Source organism: Cnephaeus nilssonii (genome assembly GCF_951640355.1).
Source record: "Cnephaeus nilssonii genome assembly, chromosome: 1".
NCBI classification, from domain to species: Eukaryota; Metazoa; Chordata; class Mammalia; order Chiroptera; family Vespertilionidae; genus Cnephaeus; species Cnephaeus nilssonii.
Genome location: NC_137072.1, coordinates 107,026,932 through 107,041,680, shown reverse-complemented (window position 1 = coordinate 107,041,680; position 14,749 = coordinate 107,026,932). Strand labels below are relative to the sequence as shown.

The 14,749-nt window shown below is 40.1% G+C and overlaps 1 protein-coding gene across 6 annotated transcripts in view; it reads right to left on the bottom strand.

Annotated features, from left to right (window-relative positions):
- The window catches only part of KCNIP4 (potassium voltage-gated channel interacting protein 4), a gene marked incomplete at both ends in the record, with an annotated part of 944,241 nt that overhangs the window by 174,106 nt on the left and 755,386 nt on the right, over positions 1-14,749 (bottom strand). For 2 of the 6 annotated variants that reach the window (XM_079777237.1, XM_079777239.1), the window contains one exon: positions 10,897-11,008. The exons of the other annotated variants lie outside the window; for them this stretch is intronic. In XM_079777237.1, coding sequence (XP_079633363.1) covers positions 10,897-11,008 — 112 coding nt within the window. Of the gene's footprint in view, positions 1-10,896; positions 11,009-14,749 lie in introns of those variants that run through there. 6 annotated transcript variants of the gene reach the window in all.

Sequence of the window (14,749 nt, the reverse complement as noted above, 5' to 3'; positions counted from 1 at the left end):
ATTCTCTTTTAATAAATAATCCAATACCTACTAAGCATAATTCTCAATGGTTGAGATGGGCTTGATGATCGATAAAAGGTTGAGACCATTTGCTAACAGGGGTATGTCCTGATAGACAATCGCACAGAACAGAAAGAGCATATACAAACTATAATTTGAATTTCATGTGTGTGTAAATTAAGATTCCTAGTGTCTGTTTAAAAGACATTAGTAGTCCAGCCCTAACACATGATTTCTTAACATTGAGCTTGCTAACAAGGTCTTTAGTGTCGCTCTTCAAAATGTCGCCTAATAGCACATTGTGACAGTGCAATAAGCACAAACCACTGGACTCTCCTACCTTCCAGTGGGGCAGGCAAATGTGTGCAACCCCTGTGGAAAACAATATGATCTAACATATGTCAAGAGACTTGAAAGCATTAATTCTCATATTCCATTAATTATTTGTCTAAGACCCTGTCTTAAGAACATAATTCTAAATATATAAGCAACTTCACACACAGATTTTATTACAAAATTTTTCAAGTACTGAAAAAAAAATCAAATAACTTATATGCCCTAAAATCAGGATAACTAAATTTAGTACAAAATTTATTGAATTATATATAGTCACTAACATATTTATGAAGGATCTGAAATCTAATATAAAATACTTATTCTCTAATATTGAACTTAAAGCAAAATAAAATTTTATGATACAGATAGTATTATTAAGTTTAAAGGAACAAATCTGCATGTAGAAAGAAAACCTAAAAATATTTATTTAAGTAAAGATATTACCAGTGGTTATTCTTTGAATGGTGAAACTCGGGACACTTTCTGCATATTTATTTTTCTATATTTATAAACTTTCCAGGATTATTTATTACTTTTGTCAAAATATAAAAACAAAAAACATATCTATTCTCAACACTCAGTTTGGGTTTTTAATGATTTCCAATAAAGCTAGGTTGTTTTCACACTTAAATTTAATTTAAGGTTTTATGAATATATATATTCACATGAAAAGGCTTACAAATTGTATTTGACCACGCCTCAATATATTGGTTCTCAATGGGGGAGGGGGGTGTGATTTTGTCTGCTCTCCTACCCATTGGGATATTCAGCAGTGCCTAAAGACACTTTGGGTTGTCACAGTTTGGGTAAAAGTGCTACTGGCATTTAGTAGGTAAAATCCCAGGATACTGACAGTCACTCTATAATGCAGAGGACAGCATTCTCCAAAAACAATTATCTGACCCAATAGTACTGAGAAACTGCCATGGAAACTCTGAGAAGTTTACTACCAGGACCTCTTAATAGACTTGCCTATCAATTATCTATCCATCTATCCTCTTCCTCCAACAAGATACAGGAGATATCGAGATAAGTATTCTATGTGGTTCAGTGAAAGGAATAGACATAGAAATTAAGAATTTAATGTAGTTTGAAGTGCTAAGAGTGAGTGCTTTGGGATAACAGAAATGGGCACTTAATTCAAGGAGGCAGTTCAAGGGAGGCTTTCTGGAACAGATGGACCCTGAGCTGAGCTTAAAAGATAAGAAGGACTTAATCAGGTGAAGACCAATGGGACTGGTATTTTAGAAAAAGGGACATTCATAATACAAGTAAAGGCATGAGCATGAAAGAGCATGGAGTGCTTGGGAAAGGAGGAGTGTGATTGTGCTGGAGCATAAAATGGCACAAAAGAGCATGGGAGAAGAGGCAGAGAAGCCTTAGGGACAGAATATATTTTTCTGTGTGAGAAAGTCCAGAAATGCTTCTCAAAGAAAAAAATATAAGGTAATAGTTGACAGTTGAAAATACGTTTCCAGAAATATAAGGAGGGGAAGCAATTCTGGGAGAGAGAACAGTATGTGCAAAAGAATGGCAGTTGGATGCAGCAAGAGATGCTTAGGGACCTTCACTGGAGTTGGGCAGAGAACAAGGATGGAGTCGTGGCCAGAGATGAATTGGACAGGTAGGCACTGGTCTGATCTTCATCCCTGGTATCAAATGCAGAGACATGAAGGTTTCATTTTGTGGGTAATATAGAAGAAGATTAAGCATGAGTCAGTCCTTACATTCTAAAAAATTTCTCTTGTAACTGTATCCAGTCAGACTGGATGGGGATGGGATTAAAATGAGACACATACATTGATGCAAAGGGATAATCCATCAAAGATGCAGCTGACAAACCCATAAGTATTTGTTGAGCCTCTGTGATACACTTTTTTTCTGTTCTGGACACTGGAAAGACAAGGGAAACTTACTCAGTATGGAGGCAGAGAAGAAAATGAACACAAATGATTTGACTTGGGAAACAATCCATAAAGGTTTATTATTATCAAGTGTTATGTTATTGTACAACAAACATTAGGACTCGTTGAATTCAGATTAGAAAGGATAGATTATATTATATGAGGGTCGGTTTTGATCTGAGATCTGAGATGGAATGGGAACATATAGATGGCATTTGGTTAAGAAAAGATATTGTGGGAGAAAATAAAATAATGTGATCCAGGAGTTAGAAACTGGGATCTACATGATGTGTCCTTGAAAATGTGAAACTAGGTTTCATCAACCTTTAGTATTTCCCATGAATAGGTGATGCTGGGTGCTAAAAGTATCACTGAGATTCAGCTCAAAGGTCACCTCTATGAGTTTTTGTCTAATGCTCTCCCTGCTGCCCCAATAGAACTGGTCGGTCTCTGCTTTATGTCCCCTTAATCCTTGCACAGATATGAGATCAGGACAATTTACTAAACCGATTTGTTTGTATGTTAATTTGTATGTAAGCTCCTCTTAGCCAGAACTACGCATTTAAATTCTCAATTAGCAGCACAGAGCCTGCTACCCAGATCACAGTTAACAACATTTTTTCTTGAATGATTGAATGAATGAGCATGCTTAGTAATAGGTATAGATGTGAAAAACAAAGATAGCAATGAAACTAATTCGATTATAAGTAATTTCGAATATTTGTTGAACTTGTGAGCCAGCCACTATGCTAAGCATGATTTTAACAAACAGCATTTAATTTACTTCTCATAATAATCCTGAGGTAGACACTATTATTGTCCCCATTTTGCTTTTGAGAGAAATGAAGTTCAGGGTGGTTATATACTTTGCTCAAGACCATGTGGCCTGTAAAAAGCAGGACTGTTAACGTCAAAGGACATGAACTTCCCACTATTGATATAACTTTCATTTTTAGGAGAACCCAAAAGGTTCAGTGTAATACAACACTCTGAGGACCAGTTTACTTTGAAAAATTGACATGTGTCTTCAACACACCCACTAGATAAGAGTTTATAACCTCAATGAAAAAGGGATATGATGCCATCTTGTCTGAGAAGCAATGAAACCGAAAATGAAAATCAATAAGACAGGATGACCCAAATCATCCTGTCTAGCCCCAACATTACTCATTGTGTGACCAAATCATGTGGATGACTTAATTTATAGAACAACTCCAAATAGACCTAGAAATGTGGAAATAGGGGAAGGAAATAAATTTTATTGAACAAACTCAAATAACTTGCTGATTTGACAGATAATTTCATCGACCCCCCCAAAGAGGGCTAGACTCATATCTACCCAATGAGACCAAGGGCTCAAAAAATTCAGATAAGTTTCCCAAAAGTAATATCTCACCAACCTAAGGCCTCTTTTCAATGGGTTCCTTTATGGCCAACTCTAGCACAGGGGTTGGCAAATTATAGCAATAGGCCAAATCTAGCCTGCTACCTGGTTTTGAATTATCCTTGAGCTAAGCATTATTTTACATTTGCAATGCTTTAAAAAATAAAAATAAAATAATATTTTGTGACACATAAAAATTGTATGAGATTTACATTTAAGTGTCCATAAATAAAGTACTATCAGAACATAGACACACTTATTCATTTGTGTATCTATTGTGTCACAATAACAAAGTTGAGTAGTGAGAGACTGTATGGCCCACAAAGTCTAAAATATTTAGAACAGAACAAGCTGGATAATCGCTAGTCTAGATTAAAGCTCAGCAGGGGCCAAAGAACTCGGTGAGGAGCACACTGCAAACATCATGGGTTTGGCCTTTTGGATTTATTGCCTAACTTAATGGTTCTTAAAGGGTAGTCCCTGGACCAGCAGCATCAGCCTTAAAGTGGGAAATCACTAGAAATGAAAATTCTCAGAGCCTACCATAGATCTACTGAATCTGAAACTCTTAGGATGGAGCCCAGCAATCTGTGTTCTATCAAGTCTTCTAAGTGATGCTGATATAAGGTAAAGTGCAAGAACTCCTGATATAACTCAAAGAATTTGAACATATTATCCTATCTCAACATAATTATAAGAGATACATGTATTGGCTCCTATATATATTCCAAGCACTGAGCTAGATATTTCACTTATACATTTTTATTCCATTTAACAGTCTGGAATGGTTGGGCTTATTAGCCTCAATTCACAGAAAAAGGAACTCAAGCTCAGGAAGGTTAAGTAACTTGTTTAAAGTGACCGATTAGGATTTATACTCAGATCTGTCTGCTGTATAGCCTATATACCTGCCCCTCACCTCACTCTGCTCTCTTCCTCATCGTGCATGAGGACAAGGAGCTCCTGACATCCTGAGGGAGCTGCCTTGGTCTATCACCTAAGCCTTGGCATTCTCTTATTGAATATAAACAATTTCACAAAATATCAGCATCAGACCAGACTACTCTACTTGTGATTGATCAAGATAAAAAGAAGGTCGCAAACACATAAACTTTGTTTAAATCACAAAAATGACCAAATATCCCCCATCCTAGCAGATATAGTTAACTTCCTTGCCAATTACAGCTTCAGCCTCTGTCTAGTCTTCACTACTTGTAGATGTGATTTTAGATGCCCAATCATAGAATGTTCCTGGCTTCTTGACTTCATCTACTCCAGAGCAAAGCCCTGTTTCTTAAACTGTAATCCCTCAACACAAGCTCAATTTCCATAAATTCTTTTTAACACCCAGTTACTGAGATGCCCCGCAGTTCTCCGTGGTGTGTGTTCTCCCTCTCTGCAAAGAGTAACAGAGACAAATTGTTCAAACACAGGTGTGTCCCTGGTGATCTTTGGCTGGAGGTCATAGAAATGTACAGTCCATTGAAATATACAATCTCTCCTATCGGGGGTAGGGGGGGTGGGGGGGAAGGGGTGTGGTGGTGGTGGTGGGAATGGGTTCCCAAAGTAAGAAAAGCTAAAAAAATAACAGTCCCCAAACCAATCAGTACCAAACACATTGCCAGGTCAGAGCAGATACTTGGTATCTTAAAGGATTACTAGACTCTTTAGGATCAATCAGATTACACACAATGACTTCAAGAAACTGCTTTTTTTTAAAAATTACAGTTGAAATTCCTATTTTTAACTTTCAATCTACCTGTTAAAGTGTTTTGATCCTTCAACTCATCACATTTCCATTGTCACCATCTTTGTGCAACCTTTTCTGTCATCTTCCAACTTGATGGTGGGCTGGCCCTTTTCTTTGAGTGTTTTAAAGGTCTTGCTTCTTCTCACCAGACACTTTAAGTCTTGAATTAGTTATTTATGAGCTGTTTGGTCTCTAACCAATTTGAAACTTCCTAAGGACAGTAAAATACCCTCATGTCCACTATTCCCCTTCATATAGCAGGGGCATAATACATAGTAGTTCCGTTTCAGTTAGAAATCTAAGGTTCTTTTTTCTAGTTATGAAATTGAAAAGGCTACTTTTCCAGCCAAATCAGAGTGCATCTCAGCTGGGCGTTTTCATCTCACTGCTGGATGTCTCATTTGAAATGATTTTCCAGGGCTACGGGGTTCTAATGAACAGCAGCCCCTGATGCCTTTGGAGTGTGGGTATCTGTAATTTTGATGTGAAATCTTACTAGTAGAATAAAAAGAGTAAAAAAAAAATCATAATCAACTAAACAACAGTTCCTGGCCACTGGGGAGGCTTGAAGGAGGCCCAGGAGCCCCTCAATTATGGAGCTTCAGTAGAAGTGCACCTTCTCTCTTAGTGAATGAGAGTAAATGATGCTCATGCCATAATTTTTCTGAGTATCTTCTAAACACCATGCATTGTGCTAGACAACAGGGTTAACTGTTTAGTCAAGGGAAAGAAATAAAGCTTTGTCAATTCCCCTTTGCACTTTATTGGTTATTGTTCCTGGCATTCCACCTGGTGTGCCATGTCCCCATGTGGATCTTGTGCAATTGCCTTTCTGTCATCTGAATTTGATAAACTTCTCTTCATCCATAGAAACCCAGCCTAGAAGTCACCTCCTCCAGGGACTTATTTCTGATCCCTCTGATCTCTTCCTCCTGGACTTAATTACTTTTCATTGTTTCTTTTATATCTTAGACTGACTTGTATCGATCTATCTACCAAAATGCATTTTCTTGGTTTCTATTCCCATCTCCTTATACAACTGAGAGTTCCTTGAGAGTAGTTACTATCTTTAATTCATATCTATATCCTGGGCTACCAGAGTGCCTAGGATATTTTAGATAATAAAGAACTATTTTTAAATGCAAACCATTGATGAAACACAAATGGCAAAGTACTTGGGAATTACTGAAGCTGGATGTTGGGTACATGGAAGTTTATTACGCTCTTCTCTATACTTTTTGTGTATAAAATTTTCCAAAATAAAAAGTTCAGAATAATTGAAGACCTCGTAAGATGTGTGCTATATCCATCAGAATTTTAAAGTTCCCACCATAAATGGAGCTTCTATATTTATAGCTATGACCTCTGGGTGCCCCACATTTCTTTCTTTTCTCATAAGAAATATATGTAAAGTCACACAATGCTGCCCTGGCATAAAACACAGTTATGCCATTTTAGAACAGGTGCAGGCCAAGGATATTATGTTAAACATGAATTTCTGGGGGGACATGGAAACTGCCCCTTTACACTAAGTATTTTATTGAGGAGGGTAATCTATGCATGTTTGCCCTTGTCTCTCACCTGAATTGTCCTAGAAGCATAACTGGATATGCTTTCCACTCACGTACTCTGAACTGGTCTTCACATACTCCCAGGTGGACCCACCTAACACTGGTCTGCCACATTGCATCCTAAGTGAGCCATTCAGCCACATCTCCCATTTCAACAGTCCCATTCCCAGGTGCTACAAGCCACAGCCCTTATCCACAAAAACTCCGGGTCGCAACCCAAGCTCTTTGCTTAGCCTAGCATGCTCTCTCCTCACTGTCCAATTCAGGAAATCGTTCACACACCGTAATGTCCCATACAACTGTTTCTTCTCCATGAAGCTTTCCCTTGAGCCCCTCCCAGTGTGCACCACTCCATCTGTGCCTCTGCAGGCCATTTCTCTGACTTATGCCCAGCACTTACTCCTGTCTTATTTGGTAATTAGTATCCCTCATTAGCATGAAAGCTGATGTAGGGTACATTCCTTTAATATTCATCTTGCAACTCTCTCAGTCAATGCCTAACAGAGAACCCTGTGCATATTTAAAATTCAATAAGACATACAATACATGCTAAACTGTGAAATGAGATTAATCTTGTGAGTATTCTTCCTGTTTCCCTTATGAATACTCCGATATGTGTAAAACCTACAACCATTATACTAAAATCCCATTAGTCATTTTAATCCTTTTTATAAATTGCTTTTGCTTCTTAAACCTTGAATTTCATTTGAAGGAGAATTGTGTTTTAAACAGGGTCTTATCAAAATTGGAATCTAATTTAGGTAAGAGCAGAAATGCTTCTCTTAACTCCTTCTATCCATAGCTAATTCTCACTAGCCATTGCAAACGATAATACTAAGGCAACAGTGCTTCGTCCCAACACTAAGGTGGGCCCTCTCATTCATATAGACTCAGAAGTATTTTCTAAGTTAATCCATGCAAGGAGTCACACTGGGGAAAACACTCTATAGTATTACCAGTGAAAAAGTATTGCTTTCTAAGGAAATACAAGTTCAATGTTGTTTAAAAGAAGCTCAGGTTTCTGCTCTGGGCCACATCTTCTTCACTTCTCCACCGAAAGGAATGGCTGATTCCATGGTCTTATTCTGAGCTGTACTTTGTATGCAGTGTAGTCTCAGTGAAAAGTTGAGCAATCTACATCAAGATGGATCTTATTGGTCACTTTGTCTTTTATAGGTAGAAAGGATGAAGAACCTCATAATCTAATAGTTTGTGGTTTGCTCTTTATCTGCCCTTTTTCTTGTTCCTACACTTGGCTGGTGATCAAAAAGTCTAAGTTCTGTTTCTGATTGGATAAAACACAGACAGGGGCCCAGGCCAGAGTTCTCATATCTTATTAGTCTCATAACTGGATTCTACTTGGACTGGCCATTCATTGCCATTAAATATGAGTCACAGATGGTCAAAATATCAGTGTACTTTAGAGAAAAGGAGGTCAGGAGTCTACTGGCTTACTTTTGTTCTAATCCTCTCTCTGTGATAACAATTGGTGACCTGGTGATCTGGCTTAACTAGCTTACATGCCATGCTTGGCTCCCATACTTGGGTTAGGGTCAAAGATTTGTAGAAATCAAGTGGCTATTATGTGACCTTATTTCCTATGAATTCATTTCCTTCAAATATCTCATAGGGTGTCAGCGGGCAGTTCAGGAATTCAAGACTTCACTAATTTTTCATGTAAGCTCTCATGAATTATCTTTTCAATATTAGGGAAGAGGAATAAACGAAAAGTGTATTGTAGTAGGAAAAGCATATGGGGTTCAGGAGTCCTTGGTTTTGGTTCTGTCTCTGCTCCCAGTTAGTTTGCCTTCTGATAAATCGGTTAACCTGTCTAGGTTGCAATTATCTCCTATGTCAAATGAGAAAGTTGGACTAGACCACCATTTTCCAACATGTACTTCAGAACAAAAAAGTACTCATTTGTCAAGTAAATGTGGGTTATACCTCAAAATATTGTATAACCTGCATCCTTGTATTTTAGCATGATCAAGGCTTATACATTGAATCCAGTTTGCCTAGCTTTCTGGACATTTTACATAATATCTATAAATATGTATGTACATCTACATATATGTGTGTATATAGAACTATAGGTTCACACATGAATATGAATATTATTTAAATATGAATATGAATACCATCCCAATATGGGAAACCTACTTTTCAGATTGTTGGAACTCATACTAGAAGTTTTCATCTAAAAACCTTCAAGTTTAAGTGACATGAAACAGGACTTAAAGAAGAAAAGCTGAGTCAATGGTAGGGTTCTTAAACTTAGGACGTTCACCTTTAAGTTTCTACATCATCAACATTGGCAATGAAGAGCTGTGTGCTCCCCCAAAGTGCTATGAAATTTAACTTCCCCACGTAACTCCATGGTGCTATGGAAGTTACTTTCCTCACAGACCTCCATGGTGGTTCTCATGTCCAGCCCACCTCATCTAGCTCTGAATCCAAGCCACCCTGAGTATAATGCACTAAAGTTGGGGGCTATGCCTCAACGGAGTCCAGAGGACAAAAACTAATACAGTGATAAAGTTAAACAGAAGCAAATTATCCCACTTATAAAAATTAAAGTTATTGGATCTGTATTTTCTTCTGACACCAACATTAGTGCATTAAGGCAGAAATCTCAAAATAATGCAGATTATTGTTTAGCACTTGGATAAGTTAGCTATGCAGTGTTCTCCTTCCAGGGATCAAATAAAATTACTGTGCAATGTGAGTAAAGGAAGAAACTAACTTCGGAGCCTTTTTAAATCCCATTACAATATTATTCTCATGTATGCCTAAACAGAATCTGACAGAGAATTCTTAAAAAAAAAGGTATGAAAATTACATGAGAGCTTATTATATTCTTCTACTGGTCTAAACAGAACCTAATAAAACCACTTTGTAGAAAAAATAAAGGACTTTATGAAGATACATTGATCATTACTAACATATTATCAGAAACATGTGTACTGGATGTGGTTTCGGGATGATGTAATCTTAGAAAGACTATAGCACAGGCAGGCTTAAATACTGCCATCAACTTCCAGCATTACACACAATGTGAGAAGCGAATATTCATAAATAACTTGGCAATAAAAGATCATATCCTTGCTGGGAAGAAATATTAGGACATGTTTAAGAACTCCAATCTTTCACCTGAGAGAAAAGAGAATGTGGACGAAATTGACATCACATGATAGAAGTTGAAATGATTCAAAGTATATTATTTCAGTAGAAAATTATGTCATGTGTATTTCACACACACACTCAAATTGTTAAAGCAAAGTTAACCAACTTTTTTTTTATTTTCTCATCTTTGCATAATAAGGTTGATTTTGGTAGTAATATTAGGTGGATAAAATATTTATTGGTAGCAACAATGCTGTCCTGGGTGTTTTGTTCTCAGACACATAAGCAAAGTGGCTCACTGGGAAATGTTAAAGGAAACACTTTTGCAAATTAAGCATCCAAAACACGTTTTTGCCAGCACCAAGGAACTCAATTTTAATCCAAAAGCTTATGCATTTTATAGCATAATCAACAACCCAGCTCCACCCCCCACCTCCTAACTAATGAAGCACACACAGGTATTTCACTCACAAATCAGGGTATAGGATGGAATTACTAATGACATCAAGGAGTGGTAGCAAACGTGAACTTGACAACCAAAAGCACAACCTGTTTTATCATCCCCAAATAGAATCCTTACTTCTGTTATTTATATTTAACCCACAACATCACCCTAAACGCAAAGAGGTTGCAAAGAGAAAGATAATGGTACCAAACCCCTCCCCTCCCAGTGTCGAATATCTGGGTGAACAGCAATGAATTGCTCAAAGGCAAGCATGCATATTTTAAAACTTTCACACTGGTTATTCAGCCTCAACTTCTGCAGGGTCTGTATCCACTTCTGAACCAGACCTGACCAAGGGCACACACTGGGAGCGACCACTTTACCTTCCGAAAAATCAATCAGTCCCAGCAAATGGAGCAGCTTCAGAGATGCACATATAATCACAACAATACCCACTGTTTGCAGTCCTTCCGACTCCCACTCCAGGGTCAGCATCCTTTGAGAGGGCAGAGCATCCCAGCCTCCGGACGGACCCCTTTGGAGTGGAGGGAGTTAAAGCGAGAATCCCAGCAATGCCTGGCTTGGAACAAAGACTCCTGAGGGGGCAAAGTGAGCAGCTCTTCTCAGATGCACCGGGCCAGGCAGCGGGCCCCCGGGCTGAGCACCGACCTGGGCTGAAGACCAGCCTCTCATGCTGATGCTGGCATTTGCCTGCTGGGGTCCCCCAACCACAGCGCGCGCCGGACTCTGCGCTGCATCCAGCGTGTACTTGGACTTCAGAGCTGCCAAAGAGACATCTGTTGGAAAACGGGAGACTTGGCTGTGTGGGTGGAGAGGAGGGACACTCCCAGGAAACTTGCCCCGGAGAGCACAGCGAGGCCCCACGCTGAATAGCGCCGCGGGGCTGGGCAGGGCTGTCTGCGCTCTAGTTTGCTGCCTGGGAAGCTGGCGGATGTCCCCTTTCTGCCTTATAGCAGCTGCTCTCTCTTCCCAGAGCTCGCACGGCGAGAGAGCTCAGCCCACCTCTTGGGATGCTAGGGAAAATCAGTTTCAGGGGCTGGTGACTAGACCCTTTTCTGAAAGCCCCTGTGGAAGCCCGGAGGCAGTTTTCCTAGGGAGAAAAGTGCAGGAGCCAAAGCATCCAGGATTCAGTGGCTTTGTCAAAGGTGAGCATCCACGACGCCTCCCACCTGCGACTCCACTGGGACTGTTGTGGTCCTCGCTGACACACAGGGAAACTGACTTAGCCCTTGTACTTACACACATGCATGGATGGAGGGGGGTGGTGGGGGGGCGAGGGGAGCCCCGTGAGAACACTGGTGTTCAGTAACTGCCCCCTGGAGAGTGAGTACCACTAGCATCCTTTGAGGTCTTGTCTCCAAAGTTTCACCAACTTCCCCGATGATCAATATCACCGGGTGCTTGGTGAAGACACTGTTTTAGTCTGATGCAGAGGACCATGGAATTTGTGTTCTTAACCTGGAAACTAGGTGATTCTCAGGGAGGCGAGGGCTGTGCTGCCTCAAAGGACCCCACGGCATATTTGATTCCAAACCAGGCAAGCAGCTCAGGCGTGGTCATGGACTCTGGGCTGTGCCAGGACCATACTGGCTTCCTCAGGCTGCCCTGCGGTTCCCTCCACTCTGCTGACGCCCAGCCCCGTTGAAGAGAATCAACAGGGCATCCTGTGTGTGAAGGACTGTAGCCCCTGGAACCGACTGTGAAGCAAAGGGCGTATGAGGAATATCTTAGACCCGGAGGGGCATTGCCTGGTTTTGCTATTTTCTTGCTGTGTAACTTTCTGCAAGACACTTCCCTGAAAGCAGTTTTTTTAAAAATATATTTTATTGATTTTTTACAGAGAGGAAGGGAGAGGAAAGAGAGAGAGATAGAGAGTTAGAAACATCAATGAGAGAGAAATATTGATCAGCTGCCTCCTGCACGCCCCCCACTGGGGATGTGCCCACAACCAACGTACATGCCCTTGACTGGAATCGAACCTGGGACCTTTCAGTCTGCAGGCCGACGCTCTATCCACTGAGCCAAACCGGTTTTGGCTGAAAGCAGTTTTTATTCTGCAAAGTTGCAATTATAATGCGTTAATGTTTTATTTAAATTTCTCCATTTAAAGAGAATTATGGTAATTCAATATTCATAATAATAGTTAATATTTACTGAGCCTTAACTTTGTGCCCATCAATATTAGAACTAACAGCCCTCCAGCTCATTTTTTAAAATTAATTTTTAAAAAATATATTCTTATTGATTTCCAAGAGGTAGGAGAGTGAGATAGAAACATTAATGATGAATGAGAATCATTGATTGGCTGCCTCCTGCATGCCCCACACTGGGGACCGAGCCCACAACTGGGGCATATGCCCTGACTGGGAATTGAACTGTGACCTCCTGGTTCATAGGTCTATGCTCAACCACTGAGCCACACCAGCCAGGCCCCACAGCTCATTTTATAGGAGATATTAACTTACATGCCAAATTTGTGGGCACAGCACTTAGTAGACAATAGGCATGTATTCATTCATTCAGTTCTTCATTAACATTGTTAAGCTACTACTATGAGCTATGAATGGTACATGAATGACAGAATGGCAAATACTGCCCAAACCTATCCTTTGGGGACTTACAGGTTAATAGGGAAGGCAGGTATTCAATTGAATGTGCTCAATAAAGGCACCAGCATTTGAAGGCAAGGCTTTGCAGGGAATTCTGGAAGCACAAGAAGAGAGAACCAGATGCACCTGGAGAAAGGTGGGTGGGGGTAAGAAGGAAAATACTGTACGGAGGAGGCCACCATCACTAATGGTAACTTTTATCATTATTAGAAGTTGTACATCAGACACAAGCTTTGGGGTTCTGTCACTTTACCTAGTTCTGTCACTTGCTTGCTGTGTGAGTTTGGAGAAACCACTCCATTTCTGAGTCTCTGTTTTCTAAGTTCAAGATGAGAATGTGGCTGCCTCCTTCTCATGGTTGATGTGATAGTAACTAAGATGTGGAGAGCTGCGCCCAGCCCCTGGTGTCCGCTTGCTCAGCACATGGTAGTTGTGGGTTTTGTGACAGATTTGCTAGCTCTTTAGAGGCTTGGCTGGGCTGAGATGGATGAAGTGACTTTGCTCTTCCCTGGTCCTGACACTCCTCCCTGGCCCTAGGTCCAGTTCTTGTCTTCTCCCCATGAAGACTTCCCCATCAATCCAGTCTAAAGGCAACACCCCCCCCCCCCCCCCGTCTCCCCCGTCGCCCCTCCCCCCCACACACACACACCAGAAAAACACTTAGACCGCCATGTTGGCTCTTATAATGGTGCTTTTCATTTTGGGTAATTTACTAATGGGAGATATCTTTCTATCAATCTGCCCAACCCCCTGTCCATCTGAATATGTTGTTTACGGTTTAGGGTTATGTCCACAAGCCAGTGAGGCTTCGGGAAGCAGTTCTCAATAGTTGATGGGAAAATACATGTCTTAAGTAACCATTCTCTGAAATTCCTGCCCACATAAAGCTAGAGGAAGTCAAACTTTAATGAGAAAGTAACAGAAATTAATTAGGTCAAGTCAACTCTGTCTCTTTTAATCATACACAATACCACTTTCAAGTTGAAAAAACCCAAAAAACAAAGGTATGGAATTAAGTGACTTGACCAAGGTCACAGAGCTAGAAAGTAATTGTTCCTGAATTCAAACATTCCTTAGTCGGATTCCCGAATTTATTCTTCTTCCTTAATACCCCTCAACAGATTTCAATGACTATTTTTCAATTGATCTCTTGATTTACAGGGTTAGGCAAAGTATTTAAAAATTGCCACATCCATTTTCCAGGAGAGAAATTCTAACCATTCTTGAAACTCACATAAATACCTACAGATATGATTTTGTTGATTCTAGGCAGGACTTCCCTTCAGGACAATGGAATTAGTACAGGATCCACCAGCTGACAGTGTTGGTGCCTCATTCCTTCCCCACCTATTGACTTCCCTTTACCACTGCTTTTCTGAGCTCTTTCTGTTGCCTCCACTTACAGGATCTCCTGGCTCCCAAAGGACACCGCTGGCTCTTTCATATGCTGTCCCCAAAGCAGGATTTTGTAAGGCAATAGTACCCTCAAATAATTTCACACGTCATCTGAGAACTTGAGAGAAATGGCGGAGAACTGGACAGGAGTGTTTTTCTAGCGACATTTTGGGAAATAGTTGCCAGCATATTACTTAACAAAAATAATTTC